At 50.2% G+C, this 21406-nt stretch overlaps 1 protein-coding gene across 1 annotated transcript in view; it reads right to left on the bottom strand.

Annotated features, from left to right (window-relative positions):
* Positions 1–20345, bottom strand: part of Nova2 (NOVA alternative splicing regulator 2) — a 37979-nt gene extending 17634 nt beyond the window's left edge. Inside the window, exons 1-2 of the mRNA XM_041653521.1 lie at positions 19623–20345; positions 4490–4633 (exon numbers count right to left, since the gene is read on the bottom strand). Coding sequence (XP_041509455.1) covers positions 4490–4633; positions 19623–19899 — 421 coding nt within the window. The 5' untranslated portion in view covers positions 19900–20345. The remainder of the gene's footprint in view (positions 1–4489; positions 4634–19622) is intronic.
* Positions 20346–21406: the final 1061 nt, after the last annotated feature.

The following is a 21406-nucleotide window of genomic DNA, read 5'->3' as shown; positions in this document are numbered from 1 at the left end:
TTATTATTTATTTATTGTGAATACAGTGTTCTGTCTGCATATATGCCTGCAGGCCATAAGAAGGCACCAGATCTCATTATGGATGCATGTGGTTGCTGGGAATTGAGCTCATGACCTTTGGAAGAGCAGTAAGTACTCTTAACCTCTGAGTTGTCTCTCCAGCACCCCCCTTTTATGTGTACAAGTGCTGGCTTGCATGCGTGTTTGTTCCTGCAGTGCTCATGGAGAGGTCAGCAGAGGGCGTCATATGCCAGAGAATGGGAATTACAGATGGTTGTGAACCACCATGTGGGGTGCTGGGAACTAAACCTGGTTCCTCTGGAAAAACAGCCAATGTTCTTAATCAGTCAGCCATCTCTACAGCTTTGAAGCTTTGCTTTTAATGTTAAGGAAGAATAAGAATGACATCATTTAGTAAACATTTCAGATTTTACACTTTGGGGCTGGGGATGTTGTTCAGTGTTAGAGGACCTGCCTAGCTACCCTGAGGCCCTGGGTTTAATTCTTAGAACTGTAAAAAAATGATAGAAGAAAAAAACTTTAACATTGTACATTTGCAGCCTGGGGTTGGTGGTGCACACTGTTGCCTATAATCCCAGCACTTGGGAGGCAGGGGCAGGTGGATCTCTGTGAGTTCGAGGCCAACCTGGTCTACAGAGTGAGTTTCAGGATAGTGAGGGCTACACAAAGAAACCTTGTCAAAAAAAACAAAAAAAATACACCTTGGTGCAGCTATGTTATAAATCAATAATAATTATGAGGATGGCCACATTTGTGTTTGTGCTTTGCTCCTAGGAGTGGAATCCAGAGATTTTTACAGACACCCCAACTCTGAAGGTGTTTTAGCTTAATAAGGGAAGGGGTGTGCTCAGCAGTCTTTGAGGCCTTGGGTCAGTATTTATTGCCTTCCGGTTCTCCACTTCATCATGAAAGACCCAAAAGGAATGAACTTGAAATTCTGGGCTCCATTACTGAGATAAGGCACCTTTTGTGTGTTCTGACCCCTTCTCTTTGAGGTTAAAGGCTGGGTAGGTTTTAGGTTTAGCTTTGTGACGCAGACAAGTGTGTGTGTGTGTGTGTGTGTGTGTGTGAGAGAGAGAGAGAGAGAGAGAGAGAGAGAGAGAGAGAGAGAGAGAGAGAGAGAACCTTAGTCCCATACTGGCTTTTGTTTTTTGTTATTGGGGATTGAACCCCTGCAGGACCTTGTATATTCTTGGCAAGTGCCTCTTCCACTGAACCACACCCCCAGCCCCTCACTGGGGATTCTAGGCAGGGGCTCTACCACTGAGCCAAACCCCAGCCCCTCACTGGGGGATTTGAGACAGGCTCTTTGACTCTAAGCCATACCCTAATCCTCTTTTTTAAAACTTTTTTTTTTTTTTTGGTTTTTCGAGACAGGGTTTCTCTGTGGCTTTGGAGCCTGTCCTGGAACTAGCTCTGTAGACCAGAGCTGATCTCGAACTCACAAAGATCCGCCTGCCTCTGCCTCCCGAGTGCTGGGATTAAAGGCGTGCGCCACCATTGCCCGGCCTCTTTTTTAAAACGTTGACACAGGATCTTGCTAAGTTACCAGGCCTTAAACCTGTGATCCTCCTATTCCACCCTTCTGAGTAGTTGGAAGCACTGGTTCCACAATGCCATGCCTAACCTAATCTCACACTGCCACACTGTTCTCTCCTGTTTCCTACATGTCGGCCTCATCTTACAGCAGACATCTCTCAGCATTTGTTGTGAGGCCCTTGTGGGGTCCCTTCTGCACTCATCCCTAGCTCACCTGAAGTTGCTATTGCAGGCCCATCTGGCCTCCCCCATCTGGCCTCCCTCGTCTGGGTCAAACACTTCATCTCATTGCCAAGCTCTCTCTGCCCTTCCTAGTCTGGCTCTGGCCACTCTGGGTCATCATCAGCCAGGGTTCTGTCTCCCTGGCTCGAGATCCAAGAGAACAAGAATTCCCTTATTGTTGTGTCCACATGTCTGTCCATCCTGGTCATAGAGGAGGAGAGTGTGTGTTGAATGACTGAATGAAAGGATGTCAGCCAGGAGGTCTCAGGAATGCACCCCGGACTCATGTAGAAATAACAGTTCTGGGTTCTTAAGGACAGAAGCAGGGTGGGGTTGGGAGGTGCTGAAAGTCCTGGATTGTTCAGGTCAGGAGTTGGTGGTCTGTCTATGAGATCAGACAGACGTGGCTCACATGGGCTTGGTCGTGAACAAAGTATGTGGTATCAAGGACTGTCCTATCTTTTGGGGTGTCTCAGCAGTCTGGCCCTGGGGTGAAGGACTGAGTTGGGAGGAGGGAATGTTACCATCTCATAGCACAGAATGTGATGCAGAGGCAAGGAGCCAAATGTCCTCAGCCAGAGATGTCCCAGGCAGAAAGGTCTCACCCACATGGTGTGGGCTAGAAGGGAAAAGAGGAAACTGGGCCAGGATGATGGAGGAAAGGAGGTGGGGCACCTGGGTCACTAGATTTTTCTCTGAACTTTTGGTCAAAGCAGCTTAGTGAGATGGGAGGCAGGGAGGGAAGGGAGGAGGGCAGGGAAAAGAAGAAGATAGAGGAGATGGGGGAAGAAAGAGAAGAGAGCAAGACTGAGAGAAAGAGAGCAAGTACTGATGAAAGGGAGGGATGGGAGAGAGCGGGCATGGGGGAAAAGAGAAGGAGAGGGAGAAGGGGAAATGGAAGGATGGGAGAAGAGGGGTGGATAGAGAGAAAGGGAGGAGGGGAGAGGATAAAAGTGAGGAGAGAGGGAGGGAGGAAGGCGAAGGGGAGGAGAGGTAGAGAACTAGGGAGAGGGAAGGTTGGGAAGAGAAAGGGAGGGAGGGAAGGAGAGAGATGGAGGAAGAAAGGGGGACAGCCAGGGATAAAGAGAGAGAAAGAGAGAGAGAGAGAGAGAGAGAGAGAGAGATCCAGCTCCAGATCCTGTGCTACATCTCTGGCATCTGACCTAAAAAGATGCAAGAGGATTACGGATGAACTAGAACGGGCGGGCAGTGTGTTAGAGCAACTCTATGGACTTCCGGGGATTCCTCGAGGCCAAAGCTCAGGCTCTGCCCTTGGGAGGAAGCAATGGAGGGTGAGAGACCTTGAAGGGTCTTAGAGAGGGCAGAGGGTTGTTCAAACCCGTGTGGTTGTGGGCTGGGGATGTCGCTCAGTGGTAGAGTCAGTGCCTAGTGTACAGGAAGCCTTGGGTGTGATCCCCAGCACTGCACATATTTCACACAATGGCAGCAGAGCCTGCAATCCTAGCACACGGGGTGTGAAAGCACAAAGCACGAGGAACAGAAGTTCAAGGTCATCCTTGGTTATGTGGTGGGCGTGTGTGAGGCCTCAGTGCTTCCTAAGACAAACAAAACAAAACAAAACAAAAACAATATGGATGAGAGAGACTAAGATGGAGTCTAAGGAGAGGCGGGAATGGGCTGGGCTGAAGTCAGTGAAGAAGAGCCACGGGAAGCTGAGGCTCTGTAGGATAGGCACCCAAAGGGTGGCAGAGACAAGAGAACAGAGACAGAAGCCAGAAGCATGAGCCTCACTGAGGGGTGCTGTTAAGTGGGCTCAAATAAAGTTTTGAAGCAGGGTGGGGTGGGTGGTGAGATACTTGGAAGGGAAACAGAGGGAGATGGGGGGACAGAAAAAGATGGCAGACAGAAGGACAGACAGATGGACCAGAGAAGACAGGAGATGGGGATACCCAGACAGATCCCTAGAGACAAGAGCAGAGAGAGGGGCAGAACGAAGCAGAGAGAGACAGAAGGGCATAAAAGATGGGACGGGCAGAAACAGCTGTGTGAGAAGCATCAGGCAGGGCATGGTGGTGGGTGTGTCTGTGATCCCAGCACTGGGCCATAGGGGAAGGACTGGAGGTTACAGGCCAGAATGGGCTACAGGGTGAGACAGTCTCTTTTCAAAATGCCCCAAGAAAACAAACCAGGCACGGCGGGGCACACATCTGTAATCCTAGCACTAGGAGTTCAAGGTCAGTTTTGGCTACATAAGGAAGTTCCAGCACCGTATCAATGGGGGAAAAAAATGAAAGAAAAGAAAAAAAATAAAAAAGTGCCCCCTCTTCAAAACAACTCAGAGGAGACTAAACTGGATGCAAGCTAGGGTAACAAGTCCAAATGGACAGAGGGGTATGAGTAATTCGGATGGCTGCCCCCGCCCAGTACAACGACACCTGCCACCCTCCCTACCCTGGCTGCTCCAACTGACCGGAGGCGGCAGGTGTGTGGGAAGGGACACAACTGCCTGGCATAATGTAAATGAGGTCATGAATATGCAGAAGCTCATTGTCTGGCCCTGCCCCCACCCCCATCTGCTCAGGCCAGGCCCCTTGGGTTGCAGGCAGCTCAGACTTTTTATGGGGAGGAAAGGCAGGCCCCCTCCGTTACTCTAACTATCTCTAACACAACCTTCCTCACACCCAGGGCTCAGGAAAGCGGAGAGGAGAGAGGTCTAGCTCAGGTAACTGGCGTGTCTGGGGCTTACCTGGGTAGAAGTCTTTGGACTTAGATAGCTTGATGGTGGCTCCTGTCTCCTTCTGCAGCTGCACGATAGTCTGGCCACCTTTGCCAATGATGGAGCCGGCTGCGTAGCTGGGGATGAGCACCTTCAGGAAGTACTCGCCTTCCTCTGCAGGGCATACAGGGTGGGAGGAAGGGAGAGAGGGAGGGAGGGAAGGGTCCCATTTTAGGAAGGCACCTCCAGGAAGATCCCAGCATGGGCCCCAGCAAGGAAATCACAATGACCATGACAACAGCCGAAGAAAGACAGCACAGAACCATCTTCACTCGCTCACTCATTCCATCTTTTTTTTTCTTCTTTGCAACCAAGTTTTTCTGTGCAGCCTTGGCAGGTCTGGAACACACTCTGCAGACCAGGCTGGTCTCAAGATCACAGAGATCCGCCTGCATCTGTCTCCCCAGTGCTGAGATTAAAGGTCACCATGCCTGACCCACATTCAATTTAATTTTTTTGAGACAGACTCTCACATAGGCCAGGCTGGTCTCAAATTATGTAGTTGAGGATGGCCTTGAATTCCCCAAGTCTATGTCTCCCAAGTACTGGGATCACAGGAGTTCAGCATGACACCTAATTCAGACGGTGCTGGGGATGGAACTCACGGCCTCACGCCTGCCAGGCGAGCACTCTGTCGACTGAGGCGCGTCCCCAGGACTTATTCCTTCATTCAACAATGGCTGAGCACCTGCTTGTGTAAATACTTGGCACGAGTGTGTGGAAACAGCCATGAAGAAAACAGCAAAAGCTCCCTGCATTTTTTTTTTTTTTTTTGGTTTTTCGAGACAGGGTTTCTCTGTAGCTTTGGAGCCTGTCCTGGAACTAGCTCTTGTAGACCAGGCTGGTCTCGAACTCACAGAGATCCGCCTGCCTCTGCCTCCCGAGTGCTGGGATTAAAGGCGTGCGCCACCACCGCCCGGCCAAGCTCCCTGCATTTTGTGTGCAAATAAGGCCATGAGAATTTGAGTAATCTAAGCTAAAGCTCAGACAATCATGTTCTTCTGGAGAGCAGAGACTCTATGGTTTGTGCAGGATGGGAGGAAGTAGTACGAGCAAAAAGAAGCAGGAAAAGGGGCGGGGAGGATAGAGGAGTGCAAGATCAGAGAGGAAAGCCAGGAAAGGCCTTCCCCCAAATGCATATTCTTAACACTATCACACACTTACTGTTTTAGGGTACTGGGTATTGAATTGAGGGCCTCTTGCAAGTACTTTATTACTAAATCTCACTCCCAGCCCCTCACTGGGGAATTCTAGGCAGGGGCTCTACCACTGAGCTGTGCCCCAGCCCCTCACTGGGGGATTCTAGGTAGGGGTTCTACCACTGAGCTGTGCCCCAGTCCCCTTTAAAATTTTTGGGACAGGGTCTCACCAAGTTGCCTAAGGCTGGTTTTGAACTCACTCTGTAACCTATGCAACCACTCGACTTGGGGATTAACTCTCCTGCCTCAGCTTTGAACTGAGATGACAGTCCTCTGGCCATCAGACCCAGTCTGAGTAGCCATATTTCCTCTTCATTCCTCTGCAGCACCTGCCAAACAATTCCACTGGAAGTACTTCACAAACATCAGTTACTTTGATTCTCACACTGGCCCTGTAAAGAAACCCATTCTTCAGATAAAGAAACGAGGTTAATAAAGAATCATCCCGGAGTCACTGAGCTGGGCAGGGTACAGAGCTGGAATGTGAACTCGGCCTGGCTCTGGAGTCCATGTCCTGGGCTATTATCACTGAGGTACAATAGAAGAGGTGAGCCACACGGCAAAAGGGAAGAACCTGAGAGGATGGTGTGTGAGTCCTTAGGAAAATCAAGGAGGTGATCAAAAAAAAAAAAAAAAAAAAAAAAAAAAAAAAAAAAAAAAAAAAAAACGGTTAGGTGGGAGGGAAGAGGGTGCTGGTGCAGTGGGAAGCTGGTGAGCCACAGTAATGTCTTTGGCTCTTACTCCAAGCGGGATGGGAGGATCAAGGGGGTGTGAACTAATTTGGGATTTGAGAACATTTCTCTGGGGCCAGCAAGATGGCTCAGTGGCAAAAGGAGCTTGCTGCCAAGTTTGATGACTTCAGTTCAATTCCCAGGACACACACTGTGGAAGGAGAGACCTGACTCCTACAAGATGTTCTCTGGTGCGTGTGCATGGTAAATAAATAAGCAAAAACATGATTTTGAGACAGTGTCTCTCTATTACATAGCCTGGAAACCACTGTGTAGACCAGGCTCATAGACATCTAACTGCACCTCTCTCCTAAATTCTGGGATTAAGGCATGTGCCACCATGCCTGCCTTTGGGCTACGGATACAGCAGAGTGCTTTGCCTAGCATGCTTGAAGCCTTAGGCTTAACCCCCAATACCACAGAAATCAAGCGTGGTGGTGCACACACCTATGATCCCAGCACCCGGGAGGCGGAGGCAGGAGGTCAGGGCTCTCCGCGGCTACACAGTGTGTTTGAGGTCAGCCTGTGCTATATGAGACCCCATCTCAAAAACAAGACAAAACAAGAATGTTCCTGTGATGTTGGTGACAGGAGCAGATTGCATGGACAGGGGTGAAGGAGACAGTGTTACCAGAGGTGAGGGACACTGGGCTGACTTAGGGAGCCACGACCAAGGAAATGGACGAGGGCTGGACTGAGGATTCTCACTTCGTACATGGTTGGGGAATGCATACATGTCTGCAGGTGTGTCTGCACGTACGCAGTGACAGGAGGCTAGCACGGGATGCTGTCGTTTTTTGAGAGAGGCCTCATTGGTTTGAAACTCAATCATTGTGTAGGCTAAGTTTACCTTGTACAGACCAGAGAACAACTGTGGGCGTCAGTTCTCTCCTCTCACTGTGGGAAACCCTGAGGACTGAACTAAGGTCATCAGGCTTGACAGCAAGCATCTTTACCTGCTAGGCCATTTTTCCCCCTGTGTAGCCCTGGCTATCCCAATCTCTGTAGACCAGCCTGGTCTTGAACTCAGAGATCCATCTGTCTCTGCCTCCCAAGTGCTGGGATTAATTGGCTCCTGCTAAATCATCTTGCTGACCTCTGGGCATTCATTCTTAGAGACCAATGTCCTTGGTAATGCAGCCATGCATAAAACACCTAGTGATCACATCCTTAAGGCAAATCTCTAACCTAACTCTCAGCTTCTAAACTATAGCCTTTGTAGTGGGAGGCCTTTGGTGACACACCCTGCTATTCAACTTTGCTTCCCATCACCCATGGGCACCAGAGTCACTGTTCTTTTACTTCTTCGAATATTACCTGCTCCTTCCCACCCCAAGGCCTTTGCGGATGTCCTCTGCCTGGCACTTCCTCTCTATCTTGCCATTTGGGGGTTTCACTGCAACACTGTTTATTCTCACAACCTTTCCTGGAACACTGAGAATGGAGAGTCCCCCCCCCCCCACACACACACCTTGCTTCATATACCCAGAACCCTCTGTCACACAGGGCCAACATGAACCACATCAACGGAGCGCACCTCTGTGTCCCTTGCACACAGTAGGCTGGGGATAAAAGTGGGAAAAGAAAGGAAGCCATTCTGCTTCTAAGGCTTAAGAGCCTTACTTGTTCCCCAGGGATTTCAACTTTTTCTTTTAAGTATAGGATGTCTAATTTTACCATCAAACATGAAACCTCAACTGGTAGTATGGTGAGCAAAGCTGCCTCCCAGAGCAGATAAAAGAACTATTATTTGTAGTTGGGAGGTGTGGCTCAGTGGTAGAGCCCCTGCCCAGAATCCCTCAGTGAGGGGCTGGGGTGTGGCTCAGTGGTAGAGCCCCTGCCTAGAATCCCCCAGTGAGGGACTGGGGCATGACTCAGTGGCTCATGGCTCAGAGACATGCCTAGAGTACATCAGTGTGGAGCATCTGCCTACCATGTTCCAGGTCCTGAGTTCCACTCCTAGTGTTGCACAAACTATAGAAAGCTGATCTGGATGGGTAGGTGTTAAATTCTTTCCTCCTCAGCATGGGTCCTTCAGAGTGAGGGTTCTGGGTTCCTACTACGTTTTGTATAGTGGTGTGGGGTACAGTGGCTGGACTTAGCCTTCTAAGCGTAAGGAGGAAGTCAAGAATAAATGGGTTTTATTGAGCCCAAGGCAATCCTCTTAAAATGGCCTAATCAGACCATTAAGCCTATTAGGTAATTAACCCCCCTCCTCAGCCCAGGGAAACTTCTCATCCATCATTGGACCCCTGCTCAATTCACTTTCTTTCTTTTATCTCCCCCCCCTTACTTTTTTTTTGATGCAGCTTAGCCTTGTATCCTAGGCTGGCCTCAAATTCATAATCCTCCTGCCTCAGTCACTCAGGTGCTGCATTGACAGGCTACATCAAGATGACTATCTCTCCTAGGTTCCCTTTGGATGCTCTCAAGTGTCTATCTCTGAAAGCTGGGCTGTCCACACCTCATTCCCTCTGTCCTGGATTCCCTCAAGCTCCAGCTGGGGACTTCCATACAGAGCAGACAGGCAATCCCAAGTGAACTGTGAATTTTGTTATTGAAAGTCTGGATGGCAGCTGGGTGGTGGTGGTGCACGCCTTTAATTCCAGTACTCAGGAGGCAGACACAGGCAGATCTCTGTGAGTTTGAGGCTAGCCTGGTCTACAAAGCGAGTTTCAGGCTAGGCTCCAAAGCTACACAGAATAACCTGACTTTAAAAACAAAACAAACAAACAAACAAAAAACAAAAAGAAAAGAAACGGAAGTCTGTATGGCTTTGGATACTTCATCCCACCTCTTTTCTGGCCTCAGTTTCCAAACAGTAAAATTGGGGACACAGTAGCACTGACTCTCAGGGGACATAATCATGCGCTTAACAATGAACCGGGAAGTAGCTGGAATGTTCTGGGCACACAGCACTTACACACACCATATACCACCTATCATCACTACCCTTTGTTGTCTATGTGTTGTTTTTGAGACTGGCTGTCTGTCCTGAAACTCACTCTGTAAACCAGCTCTCCAACTCCCAGAGATCCTCCTGCCTCAACTTTTCAAGAGCTTGTAGTAAAGTCCTGTTCAGTGCTCAGCACAGAATGGGTGTTCTCTGGGTAGAAAACCAATGCTTGAAGTTGGGGGGTTTTGTTGGGAGGTAGGAGAAAGAGGGGGAACTCTTTCCCTTACCATCTTGTCTGCCCAAACTGTGCCCCACTTTTTGTTGTTTTTTTTTTAAAAATATTTATTTATTTATTATGTATACAGTATTCTATCTGTGTGTATGACTGCAGGCCAGAAGAGGGCACCAGACCTCATTACAGATGGTTGTGAGCCACCATGTGGTTGCTGGGAATTGAACTCAGGACCTTTGGAAGAGCAGGCAATGCTCTTAACCACTGAGCCACCTCTCCAGCCCCTGTGCCCCACTTTTTGGAAGGGAAATGATTTCTTTTAGCCCACCCTCTCTCTGTATGTATGTATGCAGCACACATAGAGATCAGAGAATAATCTGTGGCTGCCAGTTCTTTCCCTCTACTTAGGACATCACAGGCAGTAGTACATGCCTTACCAGCTGAGTCATCTCACCTGTTCTTTTACTTTCTTTCTGTGGATCTAAAGATTGAATTGAACTTAGGGCTTCCTATATACTAGACAAGTGCTCTACAACTGAGCTACACCCCAGCCCCTCACTGGGGGATTCTAGACAGATGCTCTACCACTGAGTCACACCCCAGCCCCTCACTGGGGGATTCTAGGCAAGAGCTCTACCACTGAGCCACACCCCAGCCCCTCACTGGGGGATTCTAGGCAGGGGCTCTACCACTGAGCCATGCCCCTAACCCCCACGTGGGTAGATTTTAAGCAAGTGCTCTACCACTAAGCTATATTTTCCAGCCTTCTTTTTAGTTTTTTGAGATAGGCTCTAAATTATCCAGAATGACCTTCAATACACAAACCTCCTTGCCTCAGTCTCCAGAGCAGCTGGAATTACAAGCCAGTGCTTTCTCGCCATGCCTGGGGATGGCCTCTTGATACAAGGGAAACTCCACACCTAGTTTCCTGTCTGGAACCTCTCTAGTACCTCCCTTTGTAGAGTGTTGTCATTACAGTTTGTTTGTTCCCCCCACCTGTGTGTGTGTGTCTGTACATGTGTGCATGCGTGCGTGTGTGCATGTGTGTGTACGTGTGCATGGGTGCCACGGCAGGAGTATGGAGGTCAGAGAATAACTTTGGGGCGCCGATTGTCTCCCTGCTACCATGTGGGTCCTGGGGAGTGAACTCAGATCATCAAGCTTATTAGGAAGTTTTGTTTTTAATCTGCTGAGCCATCTCACCAGCCCTCTAGCTTTCTTCTGCCATATACTTGATTTCTGCCCTCCTATGCACTCCCGAGTCACGACATCTCTCCTTCTCCTCTTCTTTCCCCCACTTTCTGCAAGGAGCAACCCTTGAACAGCTGCCCAATTCCCATGCTTGCATTAGATCCTGGAGATAGAGCAGGAGACCCACACAGACAAATCATTTTTCCTTAAACTTTTAAGACACAGAAACACATTTATTTAAAGGGGCAAATTCTGGACCAGCAAGATGGCTCAAGAGATTTCAAGTCAGGTATGGCTGTGCATGTCCTGTATCTTAGTATTCAGGAAGCTGAAGTATTTGAAATGTCCAGCCCAGCCTGGATTGCAGAGAGAGTTTCTGTTTTAAAAAACCCACCAAAGAAACCTGGGCTGGCAAGATGGCTCAGTGGGTAAGGGTGCTGACCCCAAACGTGACCACTGGGGTTCCATCCCTCAGTTCCACTGTGTGGAAGAAGAGAATCGACTCTTCAGGCCGTTCTTTGAATTCTTTGACCCCCGCTTGTGCATCACCTCATAGGTACACACATGCACACGCACGCGTGCACACACACACACATCCTTAGTGAATATCTAATTAACTAAATAAATGTAATGAAAACAAACAATGGTGGTGGAAGGGACACAGACAGCACAACAGGGCATGATGGGACACACCTGTAATTCAAGCACCCAAGAACCATTAACAGGAGAGTCAGGATAACACAAGCCTGGACCACAGAGAGAGCTGCAGGCCTACCTACCCAACATGAGACCCTGTCTCCGAAAAGAAAAACAAGAACAAAACCCAAAAGAAACAAAATATAGCCAAGTTTCTCTCAGATGCAGAATCCACCTAATTATTGGGATTGTGAATGTACTCAGAGGTAATTGCTTGTCTAGCATGTATGATGTCCTATGTTCAATCCCCAGCACTATGGAAGCTGGGCACAGTGGCACACACCTGTAATGTTAACATTTGGGTGGTGGAAACAGGAGAATCGAGAGTTCAAGGTCATGCTGGGCTACTTACAGAGCTTAAGGGGAGCCTGGACTACATAAGACCCTGTCTCAAAAGAGTATGTATGTATATATGTGTGGATGTATGTATGATCCATCCATACATCCATCATCCATGTAAGACATGAAGTCAGAAGAACCATTGGTATTGGGGAAGAAAGGGAGGACAAGAGAGGGTAACTGAGGGTAAGAATGAACAGAGCACAACGGTATACTTATGAAAATGTCACAACAAGGGGCCAGTCAGATGCCTCATCAGGTAAAGGCATTTGCCACCGAACCTAACAACTCGAGCTTAATCCCTGGGACCCACAAGATGCAAGGAGAGAACCGCTATTCTCAGACCTCCACATGCGCACATATATCCACACACATTCTAGTATTCATGTGTGCACATGTGCACACACACAAAATGAATGAAAGTATAAATTTAAAAGGTTAAAAATTCACAATAAAACTCATTGCTTCACCCACAAAAAAAAAAAAACCTGAAAGAAAATAATCCACCGAAAGAGTAGTTGGGATGAGATTTTAAAACCCCTGCCAATAATTACAGTTGTGCAGGTGGCAATGGCTTTTCCTCTTTTCAACATAACTCACAATAGTCAAAAAGAAAATAAAAGCACTCGCGGGTGATGAGCCCTCCTGACTGTAGAAACTCAAAAACATTAACTCCAGGAGTTCCCACTGTGGACCTCAGGCTAGCACCTGTCCTTTCTAGAAATTTCCACCTAGCCTTCCTGCTTGGGGTGTGTCACACCATGGAGTCCCACCTCTTTTGGGAAGGAACCAGGCCTCTGTTTGCTACCACAAAGGAAGAGTCGTTGACCTTGGCTGAACCTGGAACCCCCAGACTTCACAGGCCTTTCTTTCCCTGTCTGAACAGCCAACGCTGAACTTTCTGTGCCTGCGAGGAAGCTCTGCCAGAGGCCAGAGCTTGCCCTTGTCCACTCCCAGCCTATTCTAAGTAGCTCCTTTGGGATTCCTGCAGTTCCCAGAGCCCAGTGACAGGGAAGCTGAGGAGGAAAGCCTCCATGCCTCTTTTGCACCCATCTCCTCCAGGGCTGCAATGTCAAGCATGGCCACCTCAAGACAAAGCTGGTTCAGCTGACTCCTGTCTACTATGCCCCTGGCCAACTCTTCCCTTCATGTCCAACCCCCCCATGATGCTTCCAGTCCACTCAACCAGTCCACTGCCTTACAAATACAGTTTGTCTACCCGAGAGATAAGAGTGAACTCACTGTCACAGAGTGGATCCTGTAAGGTGACTTAGTTCCCTAGGGGATCACCAGTGACAAAATTAGAGCCCAGGCTGAGGTAGTGCTACACATTCCTAATCTTAAGACTCAAGAGACAGAGGCAGGAGGATTGCTGCAAGTTCAAAGCCAGGCTGGGCTACACACCTAGACTATCCAAGGCCACAAAACTCTTGTCTTGATACAAAACAAAAGAAAACACCACATGCACACGTGTACAAGCCAAAAAGCTTTTGAGACTTGAGAGGGACAGCTCAGTGGTTAAAAGTATTTGCTGTGCAGCCATGGGAATCCGAGTCTGGATTCTAGCACCTATACAAAAAGTCTCACACTCAGTATGCCTTCAACCCAGTGCTGTGGTGGGTGGAGATGCAAGGCTTGCTGGTGCTTGCCTGCTGTTAGCCTAGCTGAGAAAAGCAAGATCCGTGTTCAAGCAAGACCCTAGCTCAAAAGAATAAGGCAGAAGGTGACAGAGGAGACATTGGAGATCTTCCTCTAACGCGCGCGTGCGCGCACACACACACACACATGCACACATACACACACACAAATGCATGTACATGTGCACACAAGCACGCACACATGCACACACATAGCATGCACATGGTATCAAAGAAGCACACATTGGGGCTGGAGAGATGGCTCAGAGGTTAAGAGCATTGCCTGCTCTTCCAAAGGTCCTGAGTTCAATTCCCAGCAACCACATGGTGGCTCACAACCATCTGTAATGAGGTCTGGTGCCCTCTTCTGGCCTATAGACATACATGCAGAAAGAATATTGTATACATAATAAATAAAAAAAAAACAAAAACAAAAACAAAGAAGCACACATCTTAGAGAGGTGGTTTTGGGTGATACCAGGTCTAGAGGGAACCGAAGTTGGGGTGTTGTCCTCATGGTACCTGTTCTTGGTGGGGGTTGGGAATGTCACTGGAAACATCAGGAGAGGATGTTACCAGGGAAAGCCAAGTGACATCAAGGTTATGGTATGGAAGCATGTGCTAGGGAGGGGTCCCCTTATACACAATCATGTGCCAATTTGTGCAGAAGAGCAGGTTATCTGGATTGTACTTGCTCAGAGTGACATCCAGAAGATGCGACACTATCAGAGAGACCAAGAGACCGGTGTAGTGGGCCTGGAGACACGGGGTAGGGCACTTGCTTAGCGTATGTGAAGTCCTGGGTCCAATTCTATAGCATACCAAAACAGAAGAAAGGAGGGCGGAGGGAAGAAGGGCGGTGCTGGCAGGATGGCTTACCAAATGGAGGTAAGCCTGCTACCAAATCCAACCTGAGTTTGATGCCTGGGACCCATACCGTGGAAGGAGAGAACCAGCTTCCACAAGCTGACCTGATGTGCCCCATCCACTTGAACGAATAAATATAATAAGATTGTAAACAAAACAAATCAAACAAAAAGCAACAGTGAAGCCCCCTTAGGCGACTTTCCCTTTATTGACAAAAAACCAGACAAAAATGGCTATTCTGGGATTGAAGAGATGGCAAGCCAGTTAAGAGGGCATTCTGTCTTGGCAAATGTCTGGAATGCCATTGCCAGTACCCACATCTGGTAGCTTACAACTGCTAGCAACCCCAGCTCTGGGGGGATCTCACACCTCTGAGGGTACACACACACAAGCATATGCACACACACAATTTAAAACAATAAAGCTATTTTTTAAAAAAGGATTATCCTTCCACATTCTCAGTAGGTAGAATCACAAGCACAATAGATGGGGTGGCTCATTTGTGACAATATACGCCAGCAAGAAGCCTGGAGTTTGGATCCCCAGGACCCACACGGATGTGGGGGCAGTTATCATGTCTAGGCTCACAGGGAATTTCAGTAACTAGACAGAACCGCCCAGTTCCGCCCAGTTCAGTCAGTTTATCTAGAGCAGTAAATCCTACTGACCCCATTTTCCAGAGGGGAGACTGAGGCTTGGAGCATTAATAGCCCTTGCTGAGAGTCCCATGCCAAATACACCGTGGCAGAATGCCTTGAACCTTGCAAGGTTTCCTTTCACGACTCTTTTTAAGTTTTAGATTTATTTATTTTATATGTATAAGTGATTTGCTTAAGGGAGCACATGCGAGAAAAACACTCAGAGACATAAATCTTAAAAAAAAAAAAGTTTGCTGGCACTGTTGGTATGTGGACCACATGTGAGCCTAGTGCCCTCAGAAGTCAGAAGAGGGCAGTGGGTCCCCAGGAACTGTAGTTACAGCTGGTTGTGTGGGTGCTGAGAATTGAACTAGGGTCCTCTGTGAGAACACAAGTGCTCTTAACTGCTGAGCCATCTTTCCAGTCCGCATCCACCCAGAGCTCAGAGCTCTTGTCCTGGTGGCGTGTGCGTACGTGTGTGTGTGTGTGTGTGCGCGCGTGTGTGGTGGGGAGGGATTCTGGGGTTGAGATCTGGGTGAGGAGCTCCTGGAGTATGAGTTAGGTCTGTGCCTGCAGATGGGGGGCCAGACGAGATTATCAGGTCACTATAGTTAGTGCTGAAGAATTACAGTCTGCGCTACAAGTGACACTCTGTTAAATTCATTTTTTATTATTGTGTGTGCACATGATGTATGTGTGGGCCCGTGGGCCATGATGTATGCATGGAGGGCGGAGGGCAGCTCTTTGGAGGTGTGTCTCTCCTTTCACCTTTGCATGGGATACAGGGATCACAACCACATGATTAGGCTTATGCAGCAAGCACCTGTACCAGCTGAGCCACTTGAGGCTTTCTGTGGGGGCACTAAAGTCTACCAGACAGGTCCCCTGCCCCAAACCTCTGTGCCTTGGACATGCTAGGCAAGTATTTGATTGCCGAGTCACACCCCAGCCCCTCACTGGGGGATTCTAGGCAGGGGCTCTACCACTGAGCCACACCTCCAGCCCCTCACTGGGGGATTCCAGGCAGGAGCTCTACCACTGAGTCACACCCCAGCCCCTCACTGGGGGATTCTAGGCAGGGGCTCTACCACTGAGCCACACCTCCAGCCCCTCACTGGGGGATTCCAGGCAGGAGCTCTACCACTGAGCCACACCCCAGCCCCTCACTGGGGGATTCCAGGCAGGAGCTCTACCATAGTGGCATGCACCGAGGCTCCTACTAGAGGATTCTAGGCAAAGGCTGCATAGCTGAGCTACATCCCCAGACCCATTTTTATTTGTTTATTCATTTTACTGTTTTTTTTTTTAATTTTTGAGACAGGGTCTGGCTATGCAGCTCAGGATGGCCTTGAACTTTCAATCATCTCACCTTAACTTCTCTCTCTACAGCTGGGATTACAGGCAGTTTCTTTTTTAACGTCTTCAAATAACTCCCGAGGTTGGATTTTCTTCCAGTTTCTTGCCCTGAGTAACATCCTTTTCCTCCCAGTGGCATTTGTCACCCAGCCAGGTATTCAGACACCTGTCAGAGGAGCTCCTGTCCCTCCCACCCCCATTGCCCTAACGAGGTTTGTTTGGTCTGCTATCACCTGTGATGCCCTGGTCGAGCCCTTCACCTCTGTGAACCTTAGTGTCCTCTTTAACAGGGTATCTGCCATAGACTCTGTCCACACAGCAGAGCCAGCCTCGCGAGTTCAAGTCATAATCCTGTTTCTTTTTAGTTGAGTGTTCTTGCCCAAGTTCCCAAGCCTTTCTATGCTTCAGCCGTTCATTTGAAAGATGGGTATCGGAATTGTAAGTATCCAATGACCCATGCCCAATAGTTTCCACAATACTTCCTGGCACCATAAATGTTAGCCGTGACTATAATTTATTGATATTTCTGCATCATAGCATGTGGGGAGAATGAGATGGAATTGCATGTCAGGCATTAAGCAATGATATGCTAGCCATTATGACATCAGTGTCATTATTGTTAAGTCTGCATTTGGAAGCTGGGGACACAGAAGCTCAGAAAGGGTTAGCCAAGCATTTCACAGTCACCACTGTCCTCCATTGAAAGGAACCAGTGAGCTGGGTGGTGGTGGCGCACGCCTTTAATCCCAGCACTTGGGAGGCAGAGACAGGCAGATCTCTGTGAGTTCGAGGCCAGCCTGGTCTACAGAGGGAGTTCAGGATAGGCTCCAAAGCTACAGAGAAACCTTGTCTCGAAAAACAAAACAAAACAAAAAAGAACCGGCAATTTTGAGATCAAAGTCACCAATACTTGCCTTGCTTTAGGGTATTTTTCTCAATAGAGAACTGTTCTTTTGTATTTCCTGGCCTCAGTTTCCCCAAATACAGTCTGGAGGTGGAGAAGGGTCTGCAGGCTATAATCCCTAAAGACTCCACTTAGTTTTGCCACTGTAGAAGGAAACATGAAATCCCAAGTCTCCCTGACCTGCAGCCGGTGAGTCCAGAGTTCAATAAATCCTGGATCTGCCACTTAAGAGCCCTGTGACCTTGGATAAGCTGTTTCATCTCACTGAGCCTCGGTTTCCCTCACTGGTCAACACACACACACACACACACACACACACACACACACACACACACACAGAGAGAGAGAGAGAGAGAGAGAGAGAGAGAGAGAGAGACCCACACACCTTCAATAATCTCTTCAGGGGTTGTATTGAGAAATCCACCCAGATCTCAGAGCCTGCCTGGTGGGAGTGAGCGCCACAAGCAGCACTGGAAGGGACCTTCGTTAGCAGTCACTCATGACAATTGCCGCCTAGCCAAATCTGGGTTCCTGATCCTTTCTGGGACTGGCAACAGCAGCAGGCAGGAAGGAAGAAAGGAAGCCGGCTTTGGACATTTTCATGTGTGTGCTGGGGGTGGGTGCAGGAAGACTGGGCAGGAAATTCTCTCCCACCCTCCCCCAACTTCCCTTTCCTTCAATTTCTGCTGAGCACCCTCCCAGGCATTCAAGGGATCTTGGAATCCTGACCCACCTGACTTGAGGTGAGGTGGCCTGGGTTGAGAGAAAGAAGTGGGGGCTCCCTGTATTCCAGGGGAGGCAGTGGGGAGTCGGCACCTGACAGTGAGCCAAGCTAGAGGAAGGTTATAGACACTCTTTGCTCAAGACAAAATGAAGAGGGGATTTTAAGATCACGTGAGAGAATCTATCTGTTTTGGGGTCTCCTTCCGATCAGAGAGCCGGAGAGCTCTGAGGATCCCCCTTCTCTCATGGCCCACGTTTCCTGCACCCACTAGCATCAAGGGTAGCACCTCGAGTCCCCTGCTTAGCGTGGCCTTTTCTGCTCTGCACACACACCTCTCGCAGATGATACACATAGAGGGTCTGTCCGTTCTGCGTTGCCCACACGTCTCTGAGGTGTTGTCTCACACACACACGCACACACGTTGTCACACCCCACATCTTCCCCGCAGCTCTGGTGTAACACACCCAGCTATGCTACACACACCTCCCTGTGTTACATACACATCATCTCCCAGATCCAGGGTGTCTGTCCTAAGCACACATCCCTAGTCACTTGGAAGTCCATTTTTGGCTTTCCTTGTGAACACACCCTCAATGGGTTTCACTGAACCATAAGCCCCAGCTCTCTTTTCATACCCTCAACCACCCCCAGTCACACACCCCCTCTGATGTCACCGTTGCACACCTCCATGTGTCACACCCAACCATAGCCTCTCTGGAGTCACACCCACACCCTTTTCCTTGTCACATCCCCGCATCAGCTTTTCCTGGTCCCACTCCACCCCATACGCATCGGTAACCCACATGTAGCACCTTTCCCCAATCCACACATATTCCCATGGTTCACACTCCGAGTCCATCCTTTCTGCCTCCCTACACACCCCCTTGCATGTCACACACACCCCTCTCACTCATGTGTCACAGTACAAGAACCCCCTCCGGAGTGACAAGCACATACCTTCCCGTGTCACACACCCACACTGGAGGGTCTCATATCCAGCCGTGTCTTTTACACACACACTCACACCCACTACCCTGTCATATCCATGGTCTCTTAATGTCGCATATCCAGGCCCCACAGGACCCACACAGATACACACACCTGTCCTGGCCTTTCATCTCTTTCCCCTCCAGTTTTACACACCCACCCTTTCCTCCATGTCACCCAACACACCCACCCAGCTTGTCCCCACGCATGGTCTCGCATACAGTCCACACCCGCCCCTTTCCGGGACAGCCCTTGCTCAGGACATCCCCAGGGAGGGAGGTTCAGAAGCTCCCGGTCCACAGGCCTGTCTCTACTCCTTCCCCTCCCCCAACCGGGATACGCAAACCCGGGGGAACACCCCTGTCCCGAAAGGGTCACATCACACACCCCTCAAGGACACACTGGCTCCAGAAGGGACCCACGCCCCTCATCCTTGACTCCCCTCCACCCCACAAGGACACTTACCACCCCCCTCCCCCCCAGTCCCTCTCGTCGCAGACAAAGCTCTCAGCCCCAGGGGCCTCGGCGACAAGAGAAAGGGGTCCGTCCTGGTCCCCAGCTCCTCGCGGAGGACCGCCCCTCCCCTCTCCGGAGCACTTGCACCTGCCAGCCAGGGATGGGGGGGGGGATGATGGAGGACGGCGATGCCCCCTTCGGCGCGCGATTCCCCCACGCCCCACGCCGCGGTCCCGCAGCCCTGCCTCACCTCCCGTGTTGCTGCGCTTGGTGCAGACCACCTCGGGGGGCGTCTCGAGGGGCCTCTTGCGGGAATCCGGGGCCTCGGGCTCCATGGGGGGGGCCTGGGGCGGCGGCTGCTGCTGCTGCGGCGGCTGCGGCGGCGGCGGCGGCTGCTGTGGCGGCGGGGACGGCTGCTGGGGAGGCTGGGGCTGCGGCGGCGGCGGCGGCGGCGGGGGCGGCGGCGGCTGCGGGGCCGCGGAGGCCGTGAAGAGGCCGTGCACCGCGCCGGCGGCCATCATCCTCATGGTGGGGGGGCGGGGGAGGGGGAGGGGAAGGAGGGGGGAGGGGAGGGGGCGGTGAGGAGGGGGAGGGGAGCGGCGGGGAGGGAAGCGGGAGGGGGGGAGAGCGCTGACAGAGCTGGGAGGACGGGGAAGAGCAGGGTGGAGAGGGTGTGGGGGGGGGATATGGGATGGAGAACTGAGGGGTGGGGTCCTGGTCTCTCAAAGATCACCGAAGCCGGCACTTGGCTGAGCCAGTGGGGTGCAGAGGGGACAGGACACCCTCTCTGTGCCCTTTCTTGGTGGTTCCCCACAGATGCGGAGGGCCGAACCCCCCTCCCAAGGCCCTGTTCAGGGTGGGGGGCCGGAGATAAGAAGCGGAGGCGGCCGCTAGTGGGGGCCTGGGGGGCTGCGGGCGCGGGCGGCAGCGGCGACGGGGCTGGTGGTGGTGGCTGCCGGCCCGAGCATCTTCTCAGCCTAGGCTCCCACAGCGTCCTGGCCCCTCCCACTCGCGCAAGGTCACGCCCATGCCAGACAGGGCCACGCCCTTAGGCACCCTCATTGGTCCACTTTTGAAGCCTGGGCCACGGTCCTCCGGGTTGGCCACGCCTATCACTCTTAGACGCGAGAGACCTGACTCCCGCCCCTGCAGGGTATAATAAGGACCGTGAGCCTCCTCCACGCCTTCCTTCCTTACCCTTCACCCTTTTATTTGCCGAGGGGCAGGGCAGGACAGAGTCAAATGTAACCCAAGCTGACTTTGAACTCACTTTGTAGCTCAGGCTACCCTTGAACTCTGGATTCTCCCGCCTCCATCCCTCAAGTGCTGGGATTAGGGGGATGTGCGTGACAACCCTAGCTACTTGCCCCTTCTAAAGAGCGTTTCTTAATTTTCATTTAATCCTACAGGGAAACAAAGATGGGACGTACTTTTATTTATTAATCTGTCTTACAGCTGAGGGTACTGAGCCTCAAAGACCTGAAACAGCCAAGCGTGGGTGCTCACTCACATAATCCTAGCACTTGATGGGAGGAGGCAGGAGAATTGCCTTGAGTCTGAGGTCAGACTGGGTTACAGTGTAAGACCTTTTGTTAAAAAACAAGCAACAACCCAAGCAACAAGAAACGAAACAAACAAACAAAACAAAAGAAAGAAGAAAAGGGAACAATGGCAAGTGGTCCCTATCACTTGGTCACAACAAGAAATGTCCCTTCAAGTGCCATCTGACTGTCAGTAAGAAAATTCCCCTTTGGATTGTCCATCTATCCATGAAGAATGGATATAAGGCTACTGTTGGGCTCACAGGACTGAAATCAAGTTAAAACAAGTAGCTGTCACAGAAGCCAACTGGCACTCAGTTCTATCAACAGTACTGATGGCCCACCCACTGAGTGACAGATACTGCCCTAGACCCTGGGACACAGCACGGAACAAAACAGCCTTACTGCTTTGTAGAGTAAGTATTTTCATTCTGGTCACTAGATAGAAATTTTTGATTTTCAGATGACAGAGTGGAGGCCGCTTTCAGAAAGG

This window comes from Microtus oregoni, unplaced genomic scaffold (genome assembly GCF_018167655.1).
Source record: "Microtus oregoni isolate MIOR12 unplaced genomic scaffold, Mior012 000006F_ref0000085, whole genome shotgun sequence".
Taxonomy (NCBI): domain Eukaryota; kingdom Metazoa; phylum Chordata; class Mammalia; order Rodentia; family Cricetidae; genus Microtus; species Microtus oregoni.
The sequence above is the reverse complement of the archived record's forward strand: the minus strand, read 5'-3'. Positions and strand labels throughout refer to the sequence as shown.